General features: G+C 41.3%; 2 protein-coding genes across 5 annotated transcripts; one reads left to right on the top strand and one right to left on the bottom strand.

The window, feature by feature from the left end:
- Window positions 1–1,466: 1,466 nt before the first annotated feature.
- Window positions 1,467–12,707, bottom strand: pan2 (poly(A) specific ribonuclease subunit PAN2). Of its 4 annotated transcripts, none has more exons than XM_069704218.1 (26): window positions 12,642–12,707; window positions 11,872–12,177; window positions 11,566–11,735; window positions 10,980–11,100; window positions 10,759–10,836; window positions 10,394–10,664; window positions 9,530–9,875; window positions 7,545–7,641; window positions 7,208–7,327; window positions 6,956–7,075; window positions 6,742–6,870; window positions 6,403–6,602; window positions 6,160–6,308; window positions 5,922–6,028; window positions 5,739–5,837; window positions 5,541–5,629; window positions 4,984–5,128; window positions 4,755–4,892; window positions 4,589–4,648; window positions 4,406–4,496; window positions 4,169–4,326; window positions 3,199–3,342; window positions 2,933–3,112; window positions 2,741–2,834; window positions 1,829–2,032; window positions 1,467–1,698 (listed from the first exon to the last, which is right to left on the bottom strand). In XM_069704218.1, the coding sequence occupies exons 2-26, from the start codon at window positions 12,157–12,159 to the stop codon at window positions 1,661–1,663; spliced, it is 3,636 nt and encodes a 1,211-aa protein (XP_069560319.1). In that variant the 5' UTR covers window positions 12,160–12,177; window positions 12,642–12,707; the 3' UTR covers window positions 1,467–1,660. The 4 variants fall into 4 exon arrangements, with proteins under 4 accessions (XP_069560319.1, XP_069560321.1, XP_069560322.1 ...); XM_069704220.1 differs by having other exon boundaries at window positions 1,467–1,695; XM_069704221.1 differs by having other exon boundaries at window positions 1,841–2,032.
- Window positions 12,708–20,891: 8,184 nt separating this feature from the next.
- Window positions 20,892–24,395, top strand: ormdl2 (ORMDL sphingolipid biosynthesis regulator 2). The gene is made up of 4 exons (XM_069704217.1): window positions 20,892–20,982; window positions 22,439–22,612; window positions 23,170–23,321; window positions 23,756–24,395. Exons 2-4 carry the CDS (start codon window positions 22,439–22,441, stop codon window positions 23,889–23,891), a joined length of 462 nt encoding a protein of 153 aa, XP_069560318.1. The 5' UTR covers window positions 20,892–20,982; the 3' UTR covers window positions 23,892–24,395.
- The last annotated feature ends 1,329 nt before the right edge of the window (window positions 24,396–25,724 follow it).

Genomic DNA, 25,724 nt, shown 5'->3' with positions numbered 1-25,724 from the left:
TTGTCTCCCACCGATCCATCGACATCCCCTCCACCAGAGTATGGACCAAAGACATTGACCGTCCCCGACTTCCCGGCCCTCTCTTTTCTCCCTCTCACTGAATGGCACACTTTTCATTTACTACAAATAAAACAGTTTGCAATACCGACTGTGTGTGTTTTGGTTCTGTCTGTAGTTAAATTCACATCCATCGGCGGGAGCTGAAGCAAAAGGAATAACGAGGTTTTATTGCTCCACACGTAACCGAGTAAGTGGTCCTATGATAATAAGGTGAACAGCTCCGGGGGTCATTCATCAGCGTATTTCCTGCATTTGATTGCTCCGTTGTGCAACGAGATACCGTTCCTATATCATTTCAAACGTGATAGTAAATGTCTGAAAACGTGAATACAGTGTTTGGATGGTTTTTTGGGGGGTTTTTTTGTAAATAAAACTCATAACTGAAAGCGGTTTGATGATAAATCAGAACTATTTTAACACCAAAGAGAAAATGTGAAATTTGCCTTAACCTAGAAACCTCCAGCAGAGGGCGCCATCATACTTAAAAGATTTTCATACTAATTGTTAACAACCCCCCCCCCCTCCCTCCACTCCCCTCTCTAAATCACGATTTTAAGAATAAGTTCTGTTACAAGTTGAAGGATGTGAAGGAAGGACTTAAAGTAAAAGTACCTAAATATTAACAGTAACAGTTCAAATGCCTGCGGTGCCGATATCAATATTGATATAGATGCACCAATGAATGCGCAGCATTTCACTGCCGAGGCAGGTTGAAGCAACTTTAAACTACTTGGTATATACAGTAATTTACACTAGTGGTTCCCAACATAGGGGTCAGGTCCCTCCCAAAGGTCACAAAATAAATATGAGGGGCTGTAATTTAGGGAAAAAAGAAAAATTGTGCTGCACATTTTCATTTTTCAGACGTTTCTCTAATCATTGCTGTTTTGTGAAATATTGCACGTATTGCATGCAGCCGAGACGTTTAAAAGGGAAAAATATCTTTAGTGAAGCTGTCAACGGCAACAAAACATCTGAAACATCACGGTTTCAGTTTGGTTCTATTTTTTTGTGACAAGAGGTCACAAGCTAAATAATTAGAAATTGCTCACTTGACCTTCAAATGTGTGTTAAATTTGATAAATGTCCTGCCTTGTTTTCTTTGTTTTCTCTGTTTAATTGAAATATCTGTTAATTATAGCTGAGGAAGTTACCACAATGTTAACGGAGCCTGTGACCCGCTGATGAAAGACTTTGCTTTTGCAGTATTATGAACGAGCCGGATGTCTGCGGACACTTTCCCGGAGTAAAACTCACGAGCGATTGGGATCAAACAACACGCATCTCACAACGCTCATGATAAGGTTTATTTATTTACATGCACCAAAATACCTGCTGTATTTTTTTTTGTTGTTTTTTGTTTTTTTGAAAAAGGCTCAAAAAAAATCGTACAAAACAAATTCTCATTTCTTTTTTTTCTTTTTTTTTCCAAATGAAAGGTTTATATTGTCCCACGATTAAAACTGATCCAGCCATGAAACATGGACTATACAGACCTCCATTAACACTGTACACAATGCAAATAGAAATGCAAATAAGTATAAAATGCGACACTGACTGAGTGAGCGGAGGTCGGTGGGAATGTAGGTCAGGGTTCGGCTCAAAGCCCCATCACAGAGGGAAACGCAGCAGCACCTGCTGGAGGAGGGAGAGTGCATCAGTCCACTCGCACCGTTTCAGATGAAGCCTTCCCGTCTAAACTCTTCATCATATTACACGTTTATATTGCTTTTACATTCAGCCTGCATCTCATTCATTTGTGTCGTACTTTTCGGGCTACCTTGACCATCTCCTGTGTCCGAATCCGGGACTTTCCAGTCCAGCTGGCGGCCTTTTTCGTAGAGTCCCTTCAGGACCTTCCTCACTTCGTCGTTCCCGCCTCCGTGACTCAGCTCCAGGTATTTCCTGTACAGCTGCAGCGCGGTGCGAGCGTCCTCTATGCTGTCGTGGGTTTCCCCCTGGATGTTGAGGTCTGTGAGCACAAAGAGGAGGACAATCAGGAATGACTAGTCATCGGGATTCAGCAGTACTTTCACCGTTTGGTTTCAGTTTACACTGCAGTTATTAGGAAATGGACACCGACGCGTCCGGTCAAAAATAAAAAATAAACAGTTGTCTAAATTATTAATGGTGCAGGTGTACTTCCAGATGGTGTTTGATGATAGATGACATTATAGATGTACTTTAAAAAAAAAAAAAATTTAAATCAGCTTTTTCATTTATTTGCTGATTCAGTGTAATAAGGAAATGAAAGTTGTCCTTGACCTATGCCTGAAAACACAGCAGACACCTAAAAACTAAAATGATCAGTAAATGTTTACTGAGCTGCTGACACTCGAGATGTATTTGAAACTGTTTTTTAAAAAAATTTTATTTCAGAGGTTGTAAGAAACACAGTTTGAAAAAGAGTCAAATTGTTTCGTGTATAAGATTGAGTATAATTTTTTAATGGACTTTGTGATTTGATTTGTTGAAATAAAAACCTGATGATTATATTTCATCACAGCAATCACTGTGTGCATGAAGACCTGTGAACAAGCAGACCTCAACGCTTTTAACTCGATGGAAGAGGTCAAAATGTCAGATGATCTAATTGGTAATTGACAGCAAACCTCTGCCTGTGCTTCTTCTTTAGTTTGTTTCTTTAAGAGCGAGTTCTACCTTTTTAATCGTGACTTACCCAGAAAGTACCAAGCGAGAAACCTCAGCGAAATCATCCTTTTGCGGGGCAAATGGAAAAGGTAGACGGTGTCGATGACTTGATCTTTCAGAACCTTAAAAACAGCAAAGAAATAACCGCTGTCATCTGAACTCCGTTTACAGTCCTTTAAATTGTACATGACAAACATGCAGTTGTTGAGCAACAAAGTACCAATAAATTAATGACGCGGAAGTCCTTCTGTAAGCCGTGACCAACGAAGCGAACTCCCGTGTCGATGAGGAAGCGCAGCTTCAGGTAGGTGGACTTCAGAGTGGTCAGGTGCTTCGAAGAAATTTTGGCATCCAGGTCTCCGGGTTTGATGCCAGAATATTGTGTCAGATAGTCGACAACCTGGAAGAAACAGCAGACACGAGTGTTGGTAACACACGAGATCCGATTTTAGGTCAAATATTTCCTTTGTTTTGTTTTTTTCTCACCTGCTCCTGCGTGGAGATGTAGTCGTCGATGAAAGGAACCCCCTCGTTGGGCCCCTGACCCCTCACACAGGTGATCCTGGCCACAGACATCTGACTGGGCTTGATGGTGGACTTTGTGCCGTCGCTACGCAGCTCGGCCTCCTCCTGCAGACCAACACATTCAGGGCTTCAAATTCATTCGAAGAAGCATCAACACCACGAGAGCACTTTAGAATAATAACCAAAAGCATCGATACAAAAACATCCTCACGCTGTACAAAATATTAAAATATTGGTTGATTGCAGATTTCTTCTGAGCGGAAAACACCCATCATTTAGATTTAGTTTAGTTTAGACTACTTTTTAGTTTTTAGCATATTTATGGTTTTTTTAATTTATTTTTTTATATATATATATATATATATATCTCAGTGTTTCCTCATTCAGGTAAGTAAATTTAAAATTCTATCATGAAGGAAGTCACAACATGATTCCCTTCGTGACTCAATTTGTCAATGACTAAAGTCATTTGCCTATCGAGAAGCTTTTATAAACATTTAACACAAGGAAGCTGCAGGAAAACACCTGAATAAAAGATTCATTATGTCATTTATTATCTGCCAAACTTGCCAAAGTGAGTAAAATCTAATAATCTTGTTAAAAAGTCAGTTACTAAAGCGGTATTTGTCCTTTCATACCTAATTTTCAATTCAAAAGACTCTGAATAATGACGTAGTGACATTATCAGTTAACCCTCGTGTTATCCTCGGGTCAAAATGATCCGCAGCTGTATTCAACCAAGTTCTATTTTATTTCTATATTTTCATATTTTTTGGGGGATCATTGGTGACAAGGATGCTGTGAGGGTTTCTTTAAACCAAAAAAAAAAATCCCCAAAAATATAGAAATAAAATAGAACTTGGTTGAACACAGCTGCGGGTCATTTTGACCCGAGGACAACACGAGGGTTAAAATGTCAACGCCGACTCACCTGGTTCAGTGTGACAAACTCGGCGTCCAGCCCGACCAGGTCACCGGCCTGCGGCATCTCGCTGACCATGAGGGGGATGAAGGTGGCGTGACTCTTCCTCTGCTTGCGAGCCAGCGAGGCCTCCGTCAGCAGCACGCTGGCGTCGATGGGGTTTTTAACTGAAAACGGCAAAATACGAATGAGCTGGATGTGAACCTGCGACTAAAACCTCCTGCTCCGAAGTGCCTGAAAACGTACTGCGGAGGTCGTATTTGGTGTGGTAGTTCCTCTTGGCGTAGTACAGGATGGCCGGCACTTTCCAGCTCACATCGAACTGCGCAGCTTCGGTCTTCGGCAAACAAAAGAAAATGACAACACTTTTACATGAGGGCAACCATGGCATTTAATTAGAATGATATAAATAAGTGGTAAAACATTCACCTTGTCGATGGGTTCAATTAAGAAATCATTGAAGAGGTACCACTGCTGGTGTGTGACTCCCTGAAACACACAAACGGTACAGAATCATTCAAACGCGAGCCGCACTTTGTCTGAACTTTTGACCTTACAGAAGTCTGTCGGAGTTCGAATCTGAGCTTCCCCTCACCTCTTTCCTTTGATGGTACGTCTCTCCCACTTTGATGTGCGCTATCAGGTTTCCGCCCGTGCGAGCGTCCAGGACGTGAGGCACCGTGACCACCAAGTCGTAGAGGGAAGCGCCGTCCGCCTCCTCGGCGGTACTCAGCTGGACGGAGACAGAAAAAAAAAATGTCTGGCTGTTTGTACGTAAATCTTAACATCATGACGAGTCACAGCTGAAACTCTTCTTCCCTCACCTCCTCTCCCTCAGGCCAGCTGCTGATCTCCAGGCCCTGACTTTTACTGATGGACATCTTGAGAGCGAGAGGGATCCAGACATGTCGCAGATCCTCCACCTGGGGGTCAAAGGTGAAGCCCTCCATGTTGCATATCTCCTCCCCACTGCACAAAGACAAAAATCACAGTAAAGTTACAAGTGGCGTTCAGACACATTCAATTGAATCAAACAGCGAAGAGCTGAAGTTATTAGTCGAAACACAGAAAATCAACTGGCTGTCGAATTAAATATTCAAACTTCTTAAAATCACTTTTCAAGCGAAATATCAAAACATATGATCGTTGCAGCATCATAAATGTGGAGATTTGCTGCTCTTCTCCGTTACATTGTTCAGACAGCAAATGGAATCGGAAGATTGGGATTAAATTATGAGAGATACCTTTTACAGTTTCTGATAATTCAGTGAGGAAACAGAAGAAAAACTAAAGATATATCGAAGTTTTTATCAGATCAAAATCTATTATGAAAACAATCAACAATGCAATGTTTATCATTTGCTATTAAAAGGGATCTTACTCTAAGCACCACTCGGTGGGCATCGGTGGAGGCTCTTTCGGCTTTGGAGGCTCATTCGCCTCCTTCTGCACGGCCTTACTGAAAGCATACTGTGAAAACAACCAGAAAAATACAAACACGTTATTCCTATAATTGAAAAACAGGCGAGTCACGAATTAAACTGTATTTGAAACTTGCCAAGACGGAAATAAAACTCACCTCAGCCTGAACCTTCCAGAATTCAGCCTCCTTAGCGCTGTTCACCTCGCAGTTTATGACCAGAACGTCCGGCAGACATCGAATGTTGCGCGTCTGCACCTACAGTGTTAAAACAAAAAACATGAATACCGCGACGGACTGCAAACGTGTTGCCCGCTCGTCTGACCAGAGGCGGTGACTCACTGTGGGCTGGTACTTCTCACAGTTCTCACACCACGCCTGAGTGCTCTGCTCCAGACAGATGCTTCTCTTCAGGATCTCGGCGAAGTCATGCTCCTTCATTGTTTTTTCTGGACAATCAAAGAAGGGAAACGGACAGTTCGTCAAAAAAAAAAAAAAAAAAAAAAAAAAGATTTCCCCGCTCCTGATCCGCTCGCCTTACATTAAGACCCGTCAGTGTGAAAAGTCACCCGAGACTCACCTTGAGAGTTGTGCTCAGGGTAATGCATGGTGAAGAGCAGCGTGAGGGAGGAGCGCACCGTTTCCTTGCCGCAGCGACACAGACTGCTGTTCTCAACCTCGCAACCAAACAGCTTTCCGATGGCAGACTCGCTGGAGGAGCCCAGAGAGCTGCAACGAACACACGAAAACCGCGGTTTCATTGAACGTCACTTTTATCTGGCAGAGCTGCGTGCAGCGATGCGTCTGCGGCGGCTGCGCCGACCTGCTGCTGGCCCCCCTGTACGCCTGCGGACCCTCCTGCTCCTGCGTCTCCTGGTGCAGCTGGGTGAGGATGAAGCGGTTCCAGCTTTGGATGAGGCGACCGAGTCGGGCCTTCCCCGTCTGCTCGTCCGAGTCCGCGAGGATCAAGCCGAGCGCCGAGGCTTCAGGGATGGTGCGAAACGCTCGGAGGAAGTTACTGGCCTGGAGAGAGAGGAGAAGGGGCATTGGGAAACATTCATGGCAGATAATGTGCAGATAAAACACAATATGGATGAGATTTAAACTCCTCTGCGTTGCCCGAGGGATCAACCTGCTGTTACTCAGAGAAACAATAAGCTACCTGACACGGATCTCCTCGTGACAGGTCCAGCATGTGGAAGAGGAATCCGAGCTCGCAGGCCAAACAAAACTCCTTCTGGCACAAATGATTCTGCACTAAACACCGGATCGGCTCCAGGAAATACAACACCTGACGTGGCAACATAAAAACAGGAGAATAACTTATGAGTTCAAATTAATTTCACAAAGAGCCCTCTGAAACTGGAGTTTCATACCTGGATCATGCAGTTGCAGTAGGCATTGGGAATGTGAGGCTCCAGGCCAGCGAACAAGGTTCTGTTGTAATGTTTGAAGTCGAAGTCCTCCAGTCCAAGTTTAGAGTATTTAATTGTGACCTGATGTGATTAAAGACATCTTCATTACATATCTAAGTGAACAAAACGTACTATTGCAGAGCAACAGATCATCGTGAAATAATAATCAATCGTCCTTCTATGTGAAAACCAGCAGGAAATATAGAGTCCAACCTTTCTGTACTTTTTGGGGACCATGTAGAGATGCGGCTCTTCATCACGTCCAATCGGTGATTCTGGGACCTGGTTGTAATTATCATAATCAAGCTCCACGTCTTTAATTTTATAGGGAACCTGAAAGCAGCACACAAAACAAATATTAGATGGTTCAAATTCACGCATAAACATGACATGTTTCTAAATCTGTAAAATGACACATTAACACATTAATAACGTTTTGAGATGTAGAATTGTGCCCGTTTTTAACTGTTTGGTGCCTTCAGAGCCTTTCCAAAATGTTGGGAAAAAGGCCTTTTTTTTAAAGGAGCGTAATTTTATGCTTTCAACGTGCCTGATTTCGAGGGCGGGTACGAGGATTTGCTGCGTAACCAATGAAGCCAACGGTTTTCATCGTGCGCAGGATCTCTGGGTCCACGGGAGGAGCTCGCCTGTTGGGAGAGAAACAGGATTTAAGATGCAAACCTTCATTAAATAGTAGCAGGTTGGAAAAACAAAAAGGAAGACGTTGTGTCCATTAGAGCTCAGTTCGGGTCCAGCGGGCCAAGTGTGCCCGGCACCTTTTACGTTTTGGCTTCTGTAATGACTGAAATGATTATCAACTGTAAATTTTATGCAGCTGAAACATAATATGAGTTTTTGGACAATATACAGCACAGTGCTGTTGAGCTTTCCAATTAAATTAGATCGGCTTACGTCTTATCTATGAAGAATGATATCTGCTTATAATCATGTGCCGTCAGCGTGTCCTTCGTCACTTTGAGTTGCCGGTCAAGATGAAAGTCGAGGCACTGGCACACTGACAATAATTTCTGCACAGTAATAAAATTATTTTGACAAGAGTCATGTTTGAATTGTTCCGATTTTTTTTTTTTTAAAGATTTATAATTAACATTTTCTGCAAAATACATCATATTTTCAATAAATAGGTAATTTGACACAAAAAAAACGTGCATTTTTGGCCCGTGGCCGTCCAGATTGATTTTTGGACCTTAATAGGAAAGAATTCGGGCACCTCTGATGTACACGTTGCTTCCAGTATACATCCAGCAGCAATGCTCCCTCATACTGAGAGGTGTTTCTGATAGATTCTCAATTTTTTTTTTTATCAGAGACGGTAAAATAAATAAATATCTCAATGCAACAAAATACAGCAGCATTACAAACCTCATTCTCCACAATGACCAAAAAAAGTCCACGTTCAAATTTGTCAATCAATAACTCAATCAATTTATATAGCACTTCTGATAGAAATTACTGCCGACTGAGGCATAATAAAATAAAAGTACTTTAATCAAATCGGAAAAGAAAACAAACAAACATTAAAAACTCATTTCAAGCCATATCTGATATTAATTAATTAATGATGTGAAATATAATGTGCCTCAGTCTGCTCGCTCTAACTGTGTCATGTATTAGTACAATAAAACCCTGACATCACTTTCACGGATATGTTTGCCAACAATGCCAACGGAAGAACAGAAATTAACAAGTTCCAGTTTGTTTTTGTCGAGTGAAGGTGAGATCATACTTCTCCATTTCTCCTGCAAGAACACTTCGCTGTTTCGTTTTCTTGACAAAGAGTCACACCGGCAATTAAAAAGATACGGCCGGTCAGATTCTGTATTTCTGCTATTTCGTGACGGATTAAAAGATCAAACCAACAATGCGGTCATCTGTTTATCAATTCTTCCCAACTTCCCTATCTTGTCCGTGTTACTCAGTCCCGAGCCCACGAGTTTCTGCTGAATATGTAAATCTAAACACGTCATAAATATATAGTTTCATTTTCAACAAAGGATAAATAATTGCTTAACAGCTGGGAACAAGGCCTGTCCAAATATTACATAATCAGCATATCTCAGCTGACGACACTCATTTCCATACAAATGAATAAAAACATCTGTATGTAACGAACAGAAATGTCACGTTTCTGCATTGTTTTCCACAATTTGAGGTTTGACATCTTAATGACGTCACCGTTCTTCTGCTCTGGTCTGATGCCACATGAGAGGTGCTTATCTTTTAATATTCAAGCGACTGCATTTAATTGAGCATCTATTGACCTTAACATCATGGATTGAGTTAAAGAAAAAAAAAAAGGAAAGCCCAATAACTTGGAGGAGGCAATTTGTTAAAGTGAATTGAACAAAAAAAAAAATGAATTGCAATTATTTGTTTTAGAAATAATGTATTTGCCGAGAGCTACTTTCATCCTTTGATGCACTCGTGAGTATTTCCAGCAGCAGCATGGTGTACGTGGAGCTGCCTCAAAACGATCAGCTCTATAAAAACATAGAACGGCTGTGCCGGTGTTACCTGGGGCTGGGTGTAGCCAGCGCGGAGGCCCAGTCCGACCACAGCGGCTCGGTGCTCGTCAGCGGCATGGGGATGAGCGAGAGCGGCAGCAGGTCGTGGTTCCAGTCCAGCTGAGGCAGCGTGTCCACGAGGCAGGGCAGGGCGAACTCCGTCTCCCGGGAGTAGTCGTTGAACGAGACCTCCGGGGCGTCCGACCACAGGTGAACGCACCCCCCCGAATCCCCGAAGGCCAGGGCTTGTTTGCTGGACGACACGTCGAAACTCATGAGCAACTGGCCCACCGTGTTGACGTGAAAAATGTCCGCCACGTTGGCAAGACCGGTGGGCTCACAGAACTGACACTGACCTGGGGAAGGAAACAGGAACAAAGCAACATGGGACCGTGTTTAGGAAACACTTTCACACAAATACATGAGGACAGAAATGGTTCTTAAATTCTGAGATTCAGCTTAAAACTTTCCTTTTCTTTAAAGCTTACAGTCAGTCCTGAGTCAGGTGACCTTGAGGCATCCCTTAGTTCTGCTACTATAGGCCGAGGCTGCTGGGTGACTTCCCATGATGCACTGAGCTCCTCCCCATCTCTCTCTGTCCACTTTATCCATTTATATGCCACCATATCGTCTCACTGTCTTTATCCGGTGTTTTGTCTGCAGTTACTGGCCCCACTGACACACCCAGTGTTTATTGTTTGTTGTATCTCTACGCTGTTCTTTTCTCTCTCCGCTCTCCCCTCAACGCAAACAGTCGAGGCAGAAGGTCGCCCACCTCTGAGCCTGGTTCTATCCAAGAAAAATGAATCTACGCCTGCAAACCAACTAACTCAATAACCTGAAAACAACCGACAGTAAATTCCCCCGTTGATACCTGTCTGCGAGATGATGGCCAGGCGTGACGTGTAGGTAGGAATGAAGCGCAGGAAGAGGGGATCCACGTGCACCTGCAGCGGAGTGACAGCTCGCATCATGCGGAGGTCGTACACCATGAGGAAACGGTCGCACGCCAACCCGTTCATTCCTCGGCTGGAGAACCCGCACGCAGCCAGGAGGTTTCCGTGAACGTCGAAGTCCGACAGGCTGCCGGAGAAAGCATCGAACTCGTGTTCCGTCTTGAAGGAACGCAGGTCCCGAAGGGTTATCTGATTATTTGTTTTTTAACAGAGAGTGAACATGAGAGTTGTGTAACCCAGGACAAGCACAGTTTCTAAGGTGACGTTATCGAGTCCTCCTTACCTTGCCAGAAGTGTGCCCGCAGAAGAAGAACCGACTGGTCTGACGCATTATTGCCACGCCAGGAACCTCAACAGTGAACTGTCAAGTACGCAAGACAGCAAACAGTCAGCTTCTTGCTTTTGAATACATTATTCATGTATAACTACATGAATGATACAGACTAGGTCCTGTGTGGCCCTGTTGCGCATGCATAGAGATCAGAAATGCATGCAGTGTCTTACTTTTTGAGTTTCTTGAACAGTATTTAAGTCAACTTCAACTGCATAGTTTTGTAATCCGCCCATGAGTAGCATGTTGTTGTCAGTCATGAGGAGACTGTGCATATCAGCTCCTTCCTCCATCCTGGAAGGCAACACACAGTCATAAGGTTTTATCATCTAATTCAATAAGACAGTAAATCATTTCACAGATGCAGGGCATCTAATGTCAATGAACCAGAAATAAATAATAAAAACATGCGTGTTAATTCTTATATTGTAATTCACACATAAACAATGTTAGAAATAAATCGCCTTTTATCACCTACGAAATACAGCTTGAGAAAGACCCTACGTCACACAGACAAATGCAAAAAAGATGACTTTGGTCATTTTGTAAGACACTGATTGGCTGCAGCTCGGACAAAATTGAGCAGCCAGGATTTTTAACAAGAACTTCACCTGTAACTTGTTTTAGTGAACGTATAATCTTATTTCATGTTTTTGTTCTTACTCTTACCTGTGCAGCACTTCGAGCTGCATTTCATGTATAAAAAAAAGTGCTGCAAAAGTTTATATAATAATAATAATAATATTTTGAGACACTTACGGATAATCAAACATGACAAGGCCACCTCGAGTGGAGCATTTGAGGTTGCACTTGGAAAGGAACAACACGCCCGTTTCCAAACTCTGAATTTGTCGAATGTCGTCTGTGGCGTTCGCTTGGAAAGAAGAATGACGTCCCATCGTTGGTCCAAAGAATGAGGTTACATGGCCCTGAAGGGAATAATTCACAGACAAGGACAGATGACAAACTTTAAAAAAAATATATATATAATTGTTTTAATATTTTTAACTATAACAAACCCGCAGGTGACAAGAAACTATAATCCATAATAATCCGGGCTCTCACCCTGTGGTTCCCCATCCACAGCATCTCCTCCTGGAGATCAAAATGCGTTGCAGTGACTGGGACGCCAACTTCTGAGACGACGCTGTGCAGCTCGGAGAACATGCCCTCCATCAGGTGCACGGCCTCGGGGACGGTCACGGCCAGCCCCTCCGGGTCCAGCTCCACGCCCTGCAGCAAATTCGGGTTGAGGTGCGGGTCCATGGAGGGCTCCAACCCGGCGTCCAGGGTCCCGTGGATGCCGGCTGAGTATTCAGCCATCCCAGCGTCGAGACCGTCAAAGTTCATCATGAGTGCCGCTAAATCAACCTGCAGAAGAACGGAAGCTTTTGTAAATAATAATAACAAACACAAACACACAAACACACGTGTGTGTGTGTGTGTGTTTGGCCCACGTCTTGAAGTTTGATGGGTTAGCAGCAGCTCGGGAAGCTATCGACGGTGCTAACAGCCCCACAGACACAATGCTGCAGTATTCATTACTAAAATGCAGTAAAAAAAAACAAAATGTTTAAAAAAAAAAAAAGCCAAAATAGTGTCACCCCACTCAGCTGTGTCTAATTATTTTTGTCAGCTGGTGCTCAGCAGCTGATAGCGGTTAGCTTCGTGTGGCTAACGTTAGCAGCAATCACAGACCAAACAAGACGTTCACAGTTTACTGAGCTGCACCAACTCTTCAGTTTCTGCGCCCAAAACATCCGCAATACGGACGACTGCGGGGTCACGTAGTCTGGGAATAATATCTGAAATGTAGATGTAGAGAGTTTACCCACCGGCTGAAATGTTTCCCTGCGCAGGAGTCCATGCTCGCTTCGTTCACAACAATAACAACAAGCCAGGAAAAGCATTTCCGGAGCAAATAAGTGGTGCGTTCAAGGGCGGCACCGAGGTTCCGGTGTTGTCCTTCCTGGGGGACATTTCAGTCAGAGGGGTCTTTCTTTCCTTTCTCCCACAATATTCTGTTTTTAAAAAAAAACCTTTTCAAGCTTCAATACACAACATATATACCACTGACCACTGAACACTAATTGAAAAAAAAACAAACAAACTGGCAATTGTCCAACTCCGCAAGGGCCCTGAAGGCACCGTAATTTGACGCGTTTAAGATAATTAGATGAAAAGCAAATTTGTGAAATTGACAGAATGAGCCGATTAAGCTGTTGGTAAATCGACTAGAAATGAGTCACCAACTATTAGCTATCTTTCAAGATGTCAAAAAAAAACAAAAAATGTAAAAAAAAAATTCTCTTGTTAATCGATATGTGAGGATTTCCTGCTTTTTCTTGTTTTGTAATGTTTTAAACCGAAAATGTTTGTATTTGGGACCGTTGGTCGGATAAAAGCTGGAAAAGACATGTCAACTACTGGGATTTTTTTTTTTAAAGTATGTTTTAAGCCGTACGATTAATTGATTAATCAAAACAACTAATCATCGATGATGAAAATAATAGTTCGTTTGTAGCACTATAAATGTCTTTCGGGGATATGCACCTTATATAAACTAAAAATGATAAAAGCCTGACAGAAGGACCCACGATCAAAAACACAAAAGGACACAAAACAGACAAGAGACAGGACAGTCCTTCAGGAGTGCTTGTTTTTTATTGTTCTGGGCAAAATATTAGGATTGTGTAATGTGAATTATGTTCATATTTGGACACGTCTTTCCCATCATTGTTTAGGGTTACGTGCTACCACAAGGGGAAGTGTTTTCTGTGATTAATGTTCTCATTTTTATTAAGTGTATCTTTCCTGAGCTTCAAATCAACCATATTTTAATTTGAAAGTGATCGGTATGGCTCTAACCCAGGGTTTAAACCGAAAGGTACAGTATTGATGTTGCTGTCTGGCAGTCGGAGGTAGAAGTCTGTTATATGCACAAATGGGTACCTAAAAGCAACACAGACAGTGGGAGGGACGGGTGGTTAATAGGGGGTCCAGAATTTTGCCTCTAGACTGCATCAAATGAATCTGGCCCTAATCTTGGCAGTAGAAAAACTGCACACACCATGATAAAAAAATTTTTTTTTAAAAAGCAGCAGGTGAGCTGTCTTCATTCCAGTCCTTTTAACACGATATTAAAGTGATCATAAAACTAACAAATTCAAGTTCATCTCCAAATTGTCCCTCTTTACCAACGTTTAAAATGAGAAAATAAGTAAACGACAAAAATATTATTTTTCATTAGGTCAATAAATTGAATGATTACGATTGATGGGAAAAGTAAAGGAAGTTGGACCATAACGTCTGCGTTGCGTCTTTCTCAGAAAAAAAAAAGAAGAAGAATTCAGACGAAATGCAAAGGTTTTTCTCTGGTAGAGAAGAGGGGCAGATCGCTGACAAAGATGGAAAGTTTGTCCAATCTGAGTGGTGAATTCAAAACATTATCACCCTAAAATCTAAAAGGTTCATTTGACTTCCCGGCACAGCTACAGATCTTAAACCTGATTAGAGCACGCTTAGATAAATTAATGTCATTTTTGTTAGTATTTAATTATCACACTTAATTCCTTTAAAAAACAACCCCACCCCCCCAAAAAAAATTAAAAAAATAAATAAAACATGGACGTAGTAAATCATATTAGACAATAATAATGCATTTATGTGATTAAAGTAAACAGAAAAAAAACCAGTTCTTTTATTTATTTTTTTAAAGATAGAGGGACGTTAAAAATATTAATAACATAAGTCGTTTCATCAGGTCTTTTCTTTTCTTTCATCTTGTTCACTGAGTTACCTCATTGATATCGTTCCTCTGGTTAGGGTCTTCCTGTTTGTGCGTTACGTGGATATTGATTTGCACTTCGCATGAACGCACCTGAGGGATGCCCAGGAAAACCCTGTATTGAGTCACTGTGATGTGGTGCGCAGCATCAACAGCACTTATAAACCAGCACAGTGTCTCCCCAACACTCACCACATCCACAGCTCACAGAGACGAGCAAGGACACAACAGGAGGCACCGGACTTGCAACTCTCTGAGACCCACCATGGATTTTTGTTTCGCGACTTTTGCTGCTCTCTTCATCCTTTTCGCGGCTGCACGCGGCGCTCCAGCCGGACACAGTCTGCAGGATGCGTGCGGAGATATGCGGACCAGCTCTCTGGAGCTTAATCACATTGCCAAAAATGTATCTGCAAAGGTACGTGTTTTATCTTTTAAAAGGAGAATGAATAATTGTGGAATTATTAATGCAAATTTACACCTGAAAAAAAAAAAAAATTCAGTCAGCATCTGGACTCCTTTTGGTCTCTGAAATCCATATTTAGGCGATTAAAGCATCTAAAAAAAAAATTCAGCAGCAATTTTTTTTAAATATTATTTTAAAGTTGTAAAGTGCTGACTGGGCAGATTTTACTCAGACTTGCTGAAACGCAAATTAACTCTAACATATGGCTAGATATATTTAGTGTGTTTTGGCATAATTTGGAATATTAATCTTAAATTTGCGGTGTACAGTATACCTGTTTTTATTGCTTTATACTTAAATTATTTTACACAATGCAGCAGTGTACTGAGCATGTCTGTTTCCAAATGGTCTGCAGGCACAACACCGATCACCATATGTGGCAGATTTTAACACCGGCCTCGCTTGGATGGAGGCGAAAGATATGTGTGACCCTGAATCTCTCAAACAGAATTCTATGGTAATACCAGCAACACATACCAATATCACATTCATGTCAGTATATGTGGCAGTGGCAGAAATGAATAAGCTGCAACTAAAAATGCAACCAGTTGATGATTGTGATGTAATCTTGAAGTATTTTTCACCCTCTTCTTCCTCAGACATGTATTGCGAAGATGTTGACTGTCCTGAAAAGCTACAGCGCTGCAGTGGTGACACTTTCTGAGTTTAAAGGCTGCTCAGACTTGTCCAGCAGCGTGAAGCCAGCGTTGGCCAAACTGCACACAGACATGAGCAGATGTGTGAAGTCAATTGCAGGGTCCAAGCACGAGGAGGTGAGCTGAAAGTTGACTTAACTAAGAGTTGGGGGGGAGTGGGGAGGAGAGAAAAAAAAAAGTTGAATGATTTGTTAGAGTTTAGGACGTTTTTTTTAAATTTTTTTATCACAGCCACGTGAGAAAATATTTCATGATTTTTCTGAATCTGCAGGAGTCCCACATCGTTGAAGAAGAGACGGAGTCCTTTGACTACTGGAAGGAGGCTTTGCTGTGCCGCTACACCATGGACAGACTCTTCTCCTTCTCCATCCTCACCGCTCGTGTTTTTGCCGTTGGTGATCCGTCTCGTCACGCAGCAGGCTCGGCCCAGAAATGCTCCTAAAGTTTCAGTGTCCTCTGATGTGCGTCTGCTGATTGTATAAGAATCTTTAATTTGATCACATTGGTCTGAGCGTGTAGCCTTCAGTGGCTGGTAATGTATCTACAACAGTGTTTCCACTCTTGTATGTATGGAATGTGATATTTCCAATGGAATTATGATCTGATGTATTTATTCAAATCATATTTATGATATTTATTTATTGATATTTATAGAAATCAGTTTTGTTATTTTTTTCTGTCTTTTTATGCATAACAATATTCGTAATAAACAAGCTTTAACATGTCACCATATGTTGTGGTTCATAAATGCTTTCAATATTCTAAGGCGATTGTTCTTTCCACAAAAAACAAACATGGAAAATTATGAAGTTACCTGCACTGAGGAACATTCTTTGAATTAATTGAATAGCTGTGCTTTCCTAAAACATTTCTGCTGCTCTTCGGAGACCCACAACTTCCTGCATACTTCCTCCCAGTCGGTGCGTTATGCAGTGAGGCTCACTGGAGTGTCGTCACACTGTGGTGATGTAACGCTGATTCAGTTTGAACTCAAAGCAACAAAAAAAAAAGGAAGGTGTCACGTTTAAAGGGGAAGAGGAAGCCGCCGTGAGCCCGTTGTCAAGGAACCCGATTGCTCAACAAGGAACTTTCTTCTCTGAATGACTTCATGTCCATTAGTTATTCAGTCTCCCGTTACGTGCGTAAGGAGTCCAGTCTTTCAAAACTTCACAGTTTGTGGTTTACACCTGCAGGTGGAGGCTCAATTTACCTGCGATGGTTCTAAGAGGAATGAGGAAATGATTCATATAGCACCTACAGTATCTAAAAACAAAGTACAGTGCTTTACAAAAAAGATAAGAGAGTAATATGTTTAAATAAAATGCACGAAGAAAAGGAAATAAACGCATAGATTAAAAAAAAAAGAAAAAAAAAGGCATGAGGATAAACAGCTTTGTAGGAGTAGAATGAAATTAACAGGACACACTGGCTGCTCATTGTCGATATAAAAAGGAAAACTGCTATAATTGAGGTCTGACATTTGTTTCAGTTATCTAATTAAGCAGTGAGTATATGGTCGGAGTAAAAAGGTCTTTATCGAGCACTATGAGGAGGTTTTATTATTTTGTGGGCATGAAGGGCAATGTGCCTGGCATTAGCACTGTGCAGCATGTTTTCACAGTAATTCACTGGTGAGATTTGATGATGTCATTTATAATGCTGGGTTAGCAAAGATGTAAATAAAAACGGATGCAAAGAGGTCTGAGAAACGGTCCATCTGGACATTTAAACATGAACTGATGACGATATGAAAGGACAACAGCTGCCGAGGCTGCGGGGAAGGGCATTTATTTTGAACGGATCTGATCATAAATCAAAGTATTTTACAATTTCGACCTTAATATGGTGCTCAAATAAAAGTCAGGGGATCACCCAGGTCATTTGAGGGACATCATCTGGGGAACAGGAACTTGTGTAACGAAATAACTGCGAATCAGTCTTTTAGATAATGAGGTGTTCACTGGAAACATGAAAATTTTGCCTGACAAGAAAAATCTGAGGAGCAACAGAGTTATTATGATTATTCCCTCTGTAGACAATGCAAAAATCCCTAAAAAAAAATTAAAGATAACACATGCAACATTTGTCAATATCAATTTAAAATGTGCGCGTCAGCGAGCCGCAGTTCTTCTACAGTCCTGCACATGTAATTACTAATGTGTGTCTTACATCACTTCCTTATTTAATCATTTCACACACCACCCATTATGCTGGGAAGTGATCTGTTCAGGGTGCCGTTAACATCCTGTGTTTGTTTTCCTCTTGCCTTCGTCATTCCTGGCGACGTTAGCTCTTAATTGAAGCCTAAAACTTAAAGTCAACTCCCGAACGAACGTGCGCGTTTGTGTTTGCTGCAAACTGCTTGTTATTCAGAGCAAACGTGAACTCAGCATCATTACGTGATCAAACGGGATCCTCACACTTTACTGTATTTCACTTTCCTGTGGGGGTCACTTCTTGCACACTTCTTATGGTGCAAGAAGTTTTTAGATCCTTTACTTGAAATGAATGCAGACATAACACGTTACGAGAATTCCTCAGTGATAAGTCCTGAATTCAGTAAACGTATACAAGTATATTCAGCTGTATGTGGTAAAATGATCAGACACAAAAGTAGTCATGGTGTTATATTATTACCGTTGTATACTGTATGTTAGAGTATTGGTTGTCTTTAGTGATGTACTAATGTATAAGCAGCATTTTAATGCGTTAGGTGCTTGAGGTGAAGCTCTTTAACTATTTGAAATACCGTTGGATAGTTACATCTCTGGTGTTGTAGAAACTGAACATGTGTTATACATAATCGTTAACGTAAGCAGTAACTGCAGAAACTCCCGGAGTGATTTGAGAGTGCAAATTATCAAACAATACATCTATAATCAAATTACTTTTACGGTTAGCAATGCAGCCAAAAGCAGAAATAGAAGCAAGCATCAAATGGAAATACTCAAAGTAAAAGCACCTCAACTTGTATTCTAGTTTTAAAGCATATAGTTGGTAGTATTGTATATTTTGAATCCAGTGGTGCAGCATGTTGTTTCATTTTCTGACTTCTCTATACCATGTGCGTGGCACTCAGCAGAAAGTATAGATCTTCTGTTTTTAAAAAGGTTAATTTCCTAAAACAGCTCTGCACTTTATTTTAGAGCCAGAAACACTCAAATGGAGAAGGAACTATATGTTAGTAGGACAAGTACTTTCCACAAATGGTTTCAAACTCCTTTGTAAAAAAAAACAAAAAAACAACAACAACACTGTACATTGACATTTGAGCTGTTGGTATAAAGTTCATTTATTTGGTTGCAGTTTTACAATATTAAATTGTGATATTGTGTCAGTTATAAACATTTAAAACACTGTTTCATTGGATTATTTTACGTACAAAAAAGTAGAAACACAAAGTTAACCTCAGGCAATCAAGATTGAAATGGATTTGCATTCATATATTTTAAGCACCATTTCCACTGATTATGCACAAAGGCCCAATTTAGGATCAAATGTATTGCTCTTCTAGATTGTAATCGTTGATGAATTCATGTGTAAATCACTTTAATGTTGCGGCTGCTAATGGTGGGACTAACTTTAATTACTGATACACTGCTGGGTAGAGAAGTATAAACAGTTATACACCCCAAATGTCTCATCTTAACCTATGATAATACATCATAATTTCTCCGATTATACTTATGATTAATTATCTCAATCTGCAAAGTAACAAATAACTTAAAGTTATTAACTAAATATAAAGTAGCCTATGTGTGTGTGAAGTAGCAGTATCAAGCTCCTAAAAGCAGAACTTAGCCTAAGTACAAATTTGTGACTAAAAATACTCAATTACTATCTGCCACTGTTTCCAAACAGTAATTCGATGGTTGCTTGTATTTAGATAGTAGATACTAGGTGGATTAATGGCCCACTTTTGTCCATGTAAGATCCACCTGAGATGCCAGTGAAACTCCATCATCGGCTACAAACTGGACAGCCTGGTGGAGAGGAGGACGCTGAACAAACTATTATCCATATTGGATAATCCTGACCACCCTCTCCACCACCTGCTGCAGGGACAGCGGAGCACTTTCTCCAAAAGATTCCTCCAGCTCCGCTGTCACAAGGACAGATACAGGAGATCATTCCTGATACAGGAGATCATTCCTGCCGACCGCAATAAGACTGTACAATAACTGTACAATAACTCACCTCTGACAAAATAAGACTGTACAATAACTGTACAGTAACTCACCTCTGACAAAATAAGACTGTACAATAACTGTACAATAACTCACCTCTGACAAAATAAGACTGTACAATAACTGTACAATAACTCACCTCTGACAAAATAAGACTGTACAATAACTGTACAATAACTCACCTCTGACAAAATAAGACTGTACAATAACTGTACAATAACTCACCTCTGGCAAAATAAGACTGTACAATAACTGTACAATAACTCACCTCTGACAAAATAAGACTGTACAATAACTGTACAATAACTCACCTCTGACAAAATAAGACTGTACAATAACTGTACAATAACTCACCTCTGACAAAATAAGACTGTACAATAACTGTACAATAACTCACCTCTGACAAAATAAGACTGTACAATAACTGTACAATAACTCACCTCTGGCAAAATAAGACTGTACAATAACTGTACAATAACTCACCTCTGGCAAAATTCATCACATAACAATAACACTGTTGACTGTGTTTCTTGGTTGTTTGTATATAATATATATAGATATATACTGTACTGTATATACTGTGCATTTTATATTTTATTACTGCTATTTTACTATTTTATTGCTTTCTATTATTATCTTATTGCTTCCTGTATGCTGCTGTAGCGGAAAAAAAAAAAAAATTCCCCTCGGGGATTAATAAAGTAACTACCTAACCCTAACCTAACCTAAACTGCTGCAAAACAAGGTCGAAAGCATGAAACTTGAAAGCAAGTGAAAAGCTGGACGTGGCAGACGTGTGCATCTTGTGATGGTGCTGACATTTATGGAGGTTATCTGGGGATTAACAGCGTTGTTTTACACTCACTGGGACATCTTGGGAATTTAAACAACAACAAAAAAATAAAAAAAAAATCCTGGCATATGCTTTTTGGTTGCCCCCCCTTCCATCAAGCACCAGTCCCGCCCGCGGGTTTTCGACAGACGTCAGCTGCTGCAGATGAAACCAACCCAAGAACCTGGAGGAGGCGGGGCTAAAGAAAAAACAAGGAATTTCCTGGTGAGCTGCGACAACACAGGAAGGTAAAGTCTGCTCCGGTGAAATGTTTAAACCGCTTTAAACCTTCGAAAGGCCGCACGGTCCAGGTCGTTTACTCACCGTTTAACGGGAGCTATTTGCCCCCCTCCTCCTCCCTCCTCCTCCCTCCTTCTCCTCCCTCCCGCTGTTTTAACGGGCCGCCCGCGTCCTTCAATTTCACGATTAACGTAACTTGGAAACCAACGTTAGCCGGTTAACCTGTCGGCGGCTCGATGCGTTTCTTATCGGGAGGCTGAAGTTTAAAAGTCTTGAGCGTCGCGTGAAAAGTTACTGCGATGTTTTAGTGTCATATACAACAAACATGCGTATAAATATATTATTATATATATTTTTTAATGCTACTGAAAAGTTACGGCAAGACGTACGAGTGATGGAGTTGAGTCTTGAGGGACGGGGGAGCGCGTGGTTTTGTCACCCGGAGCAGTTCAGTCGGGCGGAGTCAATATTCTCAGAGCTGTTTTTAAAGATTTTTGTTTTGTTATGGTCAATTCGGTTAATAGTTTAAACTATGAAATGTCTTTGAACACGCATAGTATTAAAATACGGTGTAAAGTAATCTAAATAAATATATGTTCACGTTGATGATGGATTACTTTATTATAATAGAAATTGTTGCTCATCAATCAGTAGTTAAGTTTGTTGATGAATCAATTAGAAATGGATTGATTAATCATTAGGGGGAAAAAAAAAGGTAAATTGCTAATTATTTTCACAATTGATGAATCATTTTGAGTAATTTTTCTAAGGGAGAAAAATTGGTGCATTCAGCTTCTTAAATGTAAATATTTTCTGATCCTTTCAGGCCTCTGTGATAATAAACCGAATATGTTTTGCTTGGGAACTGTTGGGCGAGACCAAAAAAAAAACATTTTAGGCTTCGCTTTGGCCTCACTGGGTTGACATTGCGCACAATTTTATGACATTTTGACCAAACTGAATCAATTAATTAAAATTCATTTGAATCTATTTCATGATGTAACTGCCGTTTAGCCACAGAGCACATCAGGATCCTTTCGCCTTTTAAAACGTGCTTAAAAAGCAAAACCAGGCTTTACAAACATGAAACTGAAGCTGCAGTCTGAAGATTGTAGTCTCTGTTTTTTTTTGTTTTTTTTTCTACTTTACTGCCCCTCAGAAACATTTGGTGACGGTGGGACGATTTGAAGCAGAGTTGCACACGAGATGCCGATTTAAATAACTTCAGGTCATCGACCCCGATCGCAAGACTACCATAGAAAATTTGAGTAAAAGTCTGAGGTTCTCCGAATCTAACAAGTTTTCACCTCCCATGTACAAGATTTCAGCCTGCTCGCTGACATCGTGTTAGAAACTGAATTTCTAAAGTCACTCGGGGGTTAAAGGTCGATGTGCCTCCGAAACCTACAGGTGTTTGTTTTCAGCGTCCTTAACTCCTGACGTTTGCCTCCCTCCTTCTCGTAGATGAATGTGGGCGTAGCTCACAGCGAGGTGAACCCCAACACGCGGGTGATGAACAGCAGAGGCATCTGGCTCACCTACCTGCTGCTGACCGTCGTGCTGCACATCGTCCTGCTCAGCATCCCTTTCTTCACCGTGCCGCTGGTCTGGACTCTCACCAATGTCATCCACAACCTGGTGAGTCAACCTGCTTTTCAAAACCAGAACAAATGCAACCGATAGTGATTAAGCTGCCGCAGTTAGCGGAGTACATTTTAAGGTCCCGAAAGTCTCACGCAAGCGATCAGACGGACGTCCGGCGAGTCGTGAGTCCTACTTTCAAGAGCAATAGTGCACAGCGTAGCAAAGTGGTGCAGACTAATGGTAAGGTAGCCTGCAGCCGTGACGAGCCCTCACTCTTCGCCTCAACAAGATGATGTCAGTCTTTGTGAATGTTTTGTTTTTGCATTGCTAAAAACAGGTGCAATTTCAGTATACAAACATTTTGACAACATGTTAATATAAAGTAAAAAATAAATAAATAAATAAAACTCTGTAGCAGACCCGTTGCTGCACCTTGTTTTTAGTGCAGAAACTGCGGCCCTTAAATTGTCCACGGTGTCTGAAGCGCCATCATGATTTTAGCGTCGCTGCCGAACTTCGGTCGAGGTTCAACTTCTCCAAACTGGTGCGCGGCCTGTTTTCCCGGTTCAACAGCGGTTGTTGATCTGTGCCGTGCGGCGTCTCCTCTGCAGGTCATGTACCTGTTTCTACACACTGTCAAGGGAACTCCCTTCGAAACGCCGGACCAAGGCAAAGCTCGTCTGCTCACACACTGGGAACAGATGGACTACGGCGTCCAGTTCACATCTTCACGCAAATTCCTCACCATCTCACCAATTGTTCTGTAAGTACATTTGCTGCCTGTACGAATAATCAGTTTCACATTTGCTATGACAAAGTCAGCGTGTAGTTTGCTGCGACGGGGCTGGTGGGAATCTTCGAGCGCTTTTTTGTTTTTTGTTTTTGTAGACGGTCTGAGAACCATCTCGGCCTGATAGTCAAACTTTCGGTTCTCTCGCGGCTCGTGTGCCGTTAATACAAAGAGCAAACAGAAAGTTAAGAAACCGCCCCTGCTTGTACTTAGAGGCGTTCCTGATGTTTTGTTCCTCTCATTTAAATAAACTGGGTTGATCAACTTTTAGGGAAATGCTGCTCGCATGATTTATGTTCTGTTATTTTTACTTTCTGATTCTGTTATGAGACCCGATTGTCGTCGTGTATATTTGGGCGTTAAAGCTTCAAAATAAATGTTCACCCCGATGCACTCTGTCTTTGCAGGTATATTCTTGCCAGTTTCTACACAAAATACGATCCCACACATTTCCTCATCAACACCAGCTCCCTCCTCAGCGTCCTCCTCCCAAAGCTGCCTCAGTTTCATGGAGTTCGGATATTTGGGATCAACAAATACTGACAGAAACTGACTGAACACTGGAGTTCTGGTTTTTCTGTTTGTGCTGAACTATTTAATGTTTAGAGGTTGAGGAGAAGGATTTGATTTGTCATAACTGTACAGACTGTGTGGAGTATTTTATTGAAGTTACTTTCTTAAAGTAAATGCACTGCTGCCGTTTCTTCAAGCTAAATTCATTCTTTACTGATTTAGGTTTGTCTAGGGTGGAACAGTTTGGTCTTCGAGAAGGAGCCAAGTTTGAACTGGACAGCTGTCAAATGTGATGTTTAGTGATCCTTTTTGGCCTGAGATGTAGCTTTTCTGTTACAAACTGCACTGGATGCAAGTCTGTAAAGGTTTCCCAGGCTCTCGTCATGAATGTTTTCATTAGTTGTGGCAGCGACATTCACGTCCCGAATGAGTTTCCTTTTTTCTTTCGCGCCTTTTTCTTGATTGACAGCGAAGGATTTACATGCAGCATGCATTTACGGGCCTACAATAAACACTTTTTCACGAGAAACACAATCATGTAATTTGCTGTTTAACTCAGAAGCCGGGTGTATTTTGCATAAATGGTCGTGTTTACGCCACAGAAAACGGAAAAATCCTTTTGGTGCGGGGGTTTGTAGGAATCGACAGATTAAACGCGGACCGGTTTGCAGGCTTTGGGGAAGTCCAGACACTTTACATGAAGCCACCGTGAGGGGGCCGTCAGTGTTTGCAATATGCTCTGAGGGATTCTCCCCCTTCTGTGTGCAGTGTACCCGTGTGTTTGTGGCAGCGAGGTTTCCCTGTTAGTGATGTGTGTTTTGGGGAAATAGCTCGAAGGAAATGCAGCAGCATGTGAATGTGATCGCACTGTGGATGCTGCCAACCAGTGCCTGGGAAACACATGCAAATAATGCGAGCTGTATCAGCTGTTTCAAACATGTTGGGCAATCATTTGCAAAGACTGTTACTGGGTTGTTCAAATACTGCCGGGACAGACGCATACTGTGAAGAAGCCGGTAGTCGGATACACAGACGCTGGGTTTAAATGTCATGAGTCCCCACGATACCAGATACGCTTCACTGAAACTAGAAGGGAGAGAAAACTGTAACTCCAAATGTGTTTTTTTTTTTTTTTTTTTTTTATCTTTAACATACTGAAAGCTATCTGATATCAGATAACGCTATCTTGCTTGAACGGCGAATTAGGTCACCTGCTGCAGTTTTCCCAGTTCTGCTTCCACTTTCAATTTAATGTAACTGCAGTAAACCTTGATGAGAGGGACATGATATCTGCTGTATGTTTAAAATTGAAGGCATTCACTGCAAACTGGCTTGTTGTGGCACACGCAGTTCACACAGATGGAAGTCATGGCTTTACTTTGATTTGATCTTAATTTACATGGACGGATGTGAATTAAAGGAAATGTTAGAAATGAAGTTTAGATGTGAAAAAGGTCAGATTTTTCTACTCTGCCACAGAGCTACAAGTTCCTTGAAGTTAAGGTCAGATTTAAACAGATTGAAAGATGAAATACCGCTACAAAAGACAAGGAAAGACAATAATAATCACTTGAGGGGTTTTCAAACTAAAACACTTATCGCCTGGGACTCTCAATAACTCACAAAAGGCATCATTCATAAAGCTGACTCATTTGCCAAATATGAAAATTCAAAGTTTCCTGTGTCAGTAATATCATTACACGCAGTTGCTGCAGGTGCTGATTAATTCACTTCAGACCTCTGCCGTTTGTAGAAAAGGGAATTCCACACACACACACACACGCTCTGTCGACAGAGTTTATATATATATATATATAATATAAATGTTTCTGCACTACTGATTGATTGACAAATGAGCGCACT

Source organism: Brachyistius frenatus, unplaced genomic scaffold (genome assembly GCF_029030835.1).
Source record: "Brachyistius frenatus isolate BFR_SWC_R1_liver_20210118 unplaced genomic scaffold, ASM2903083v1 Contig_50, whole genome shotgun sequence".
NCBI lineage: Eukaryota > Metazoa > Chordata > Actinopteri > Embiotocidae > Brachyistius > Brachyistius frenatus.
The sequence above is the reverse complement of the archived record's forward strand: the minus strand, read 5'-3'. Positions and strand labels throughout refer to the sequence as shown.

Coding starts and splice junctions, on each gene's coding strand:
- pan2 (XM_069704218.1), bottom strand. CDS start 12,159: ATGATGAACTTTGACGGTCTCGACGCTGGGATGGCTGAATACTCAGCC. Junction 11,736..11,871: donor TGTGGATGGGGAACCACAGG/GTGAGAGCCCGG, acceptor TATTCCCTTCAG/GGCCATGTAACCTCATTCTT. Junction 5,838..5,921: donor GTGAGAAGTACCAGCCCACA/GTGAGTCACCGC, acceptor TTAACACTGTAG/GTGCAGACGCGCAACATTCG.
- ormdl2 (XM_069704217.1), top strand. CDS start 22,439: ATGAATGTGGGCGTAGCTCACAGCGAGGTGAACCCCAACACGCGGGTG. Junction 22,613..23,169: donor CCAATGTCATCCACAACCTG/GTGAGTCAACCT, acceptor TCTCCTCTGCAG/GTCATGTACCTGTTTCTACA. Junction 23,322..23,755: donor ACCATCTCACCAATTGTTCT/GTAAGTACATTT, acceptor CTGTCTTTGCAG/GTATATTCTTGCCAGTTTCT.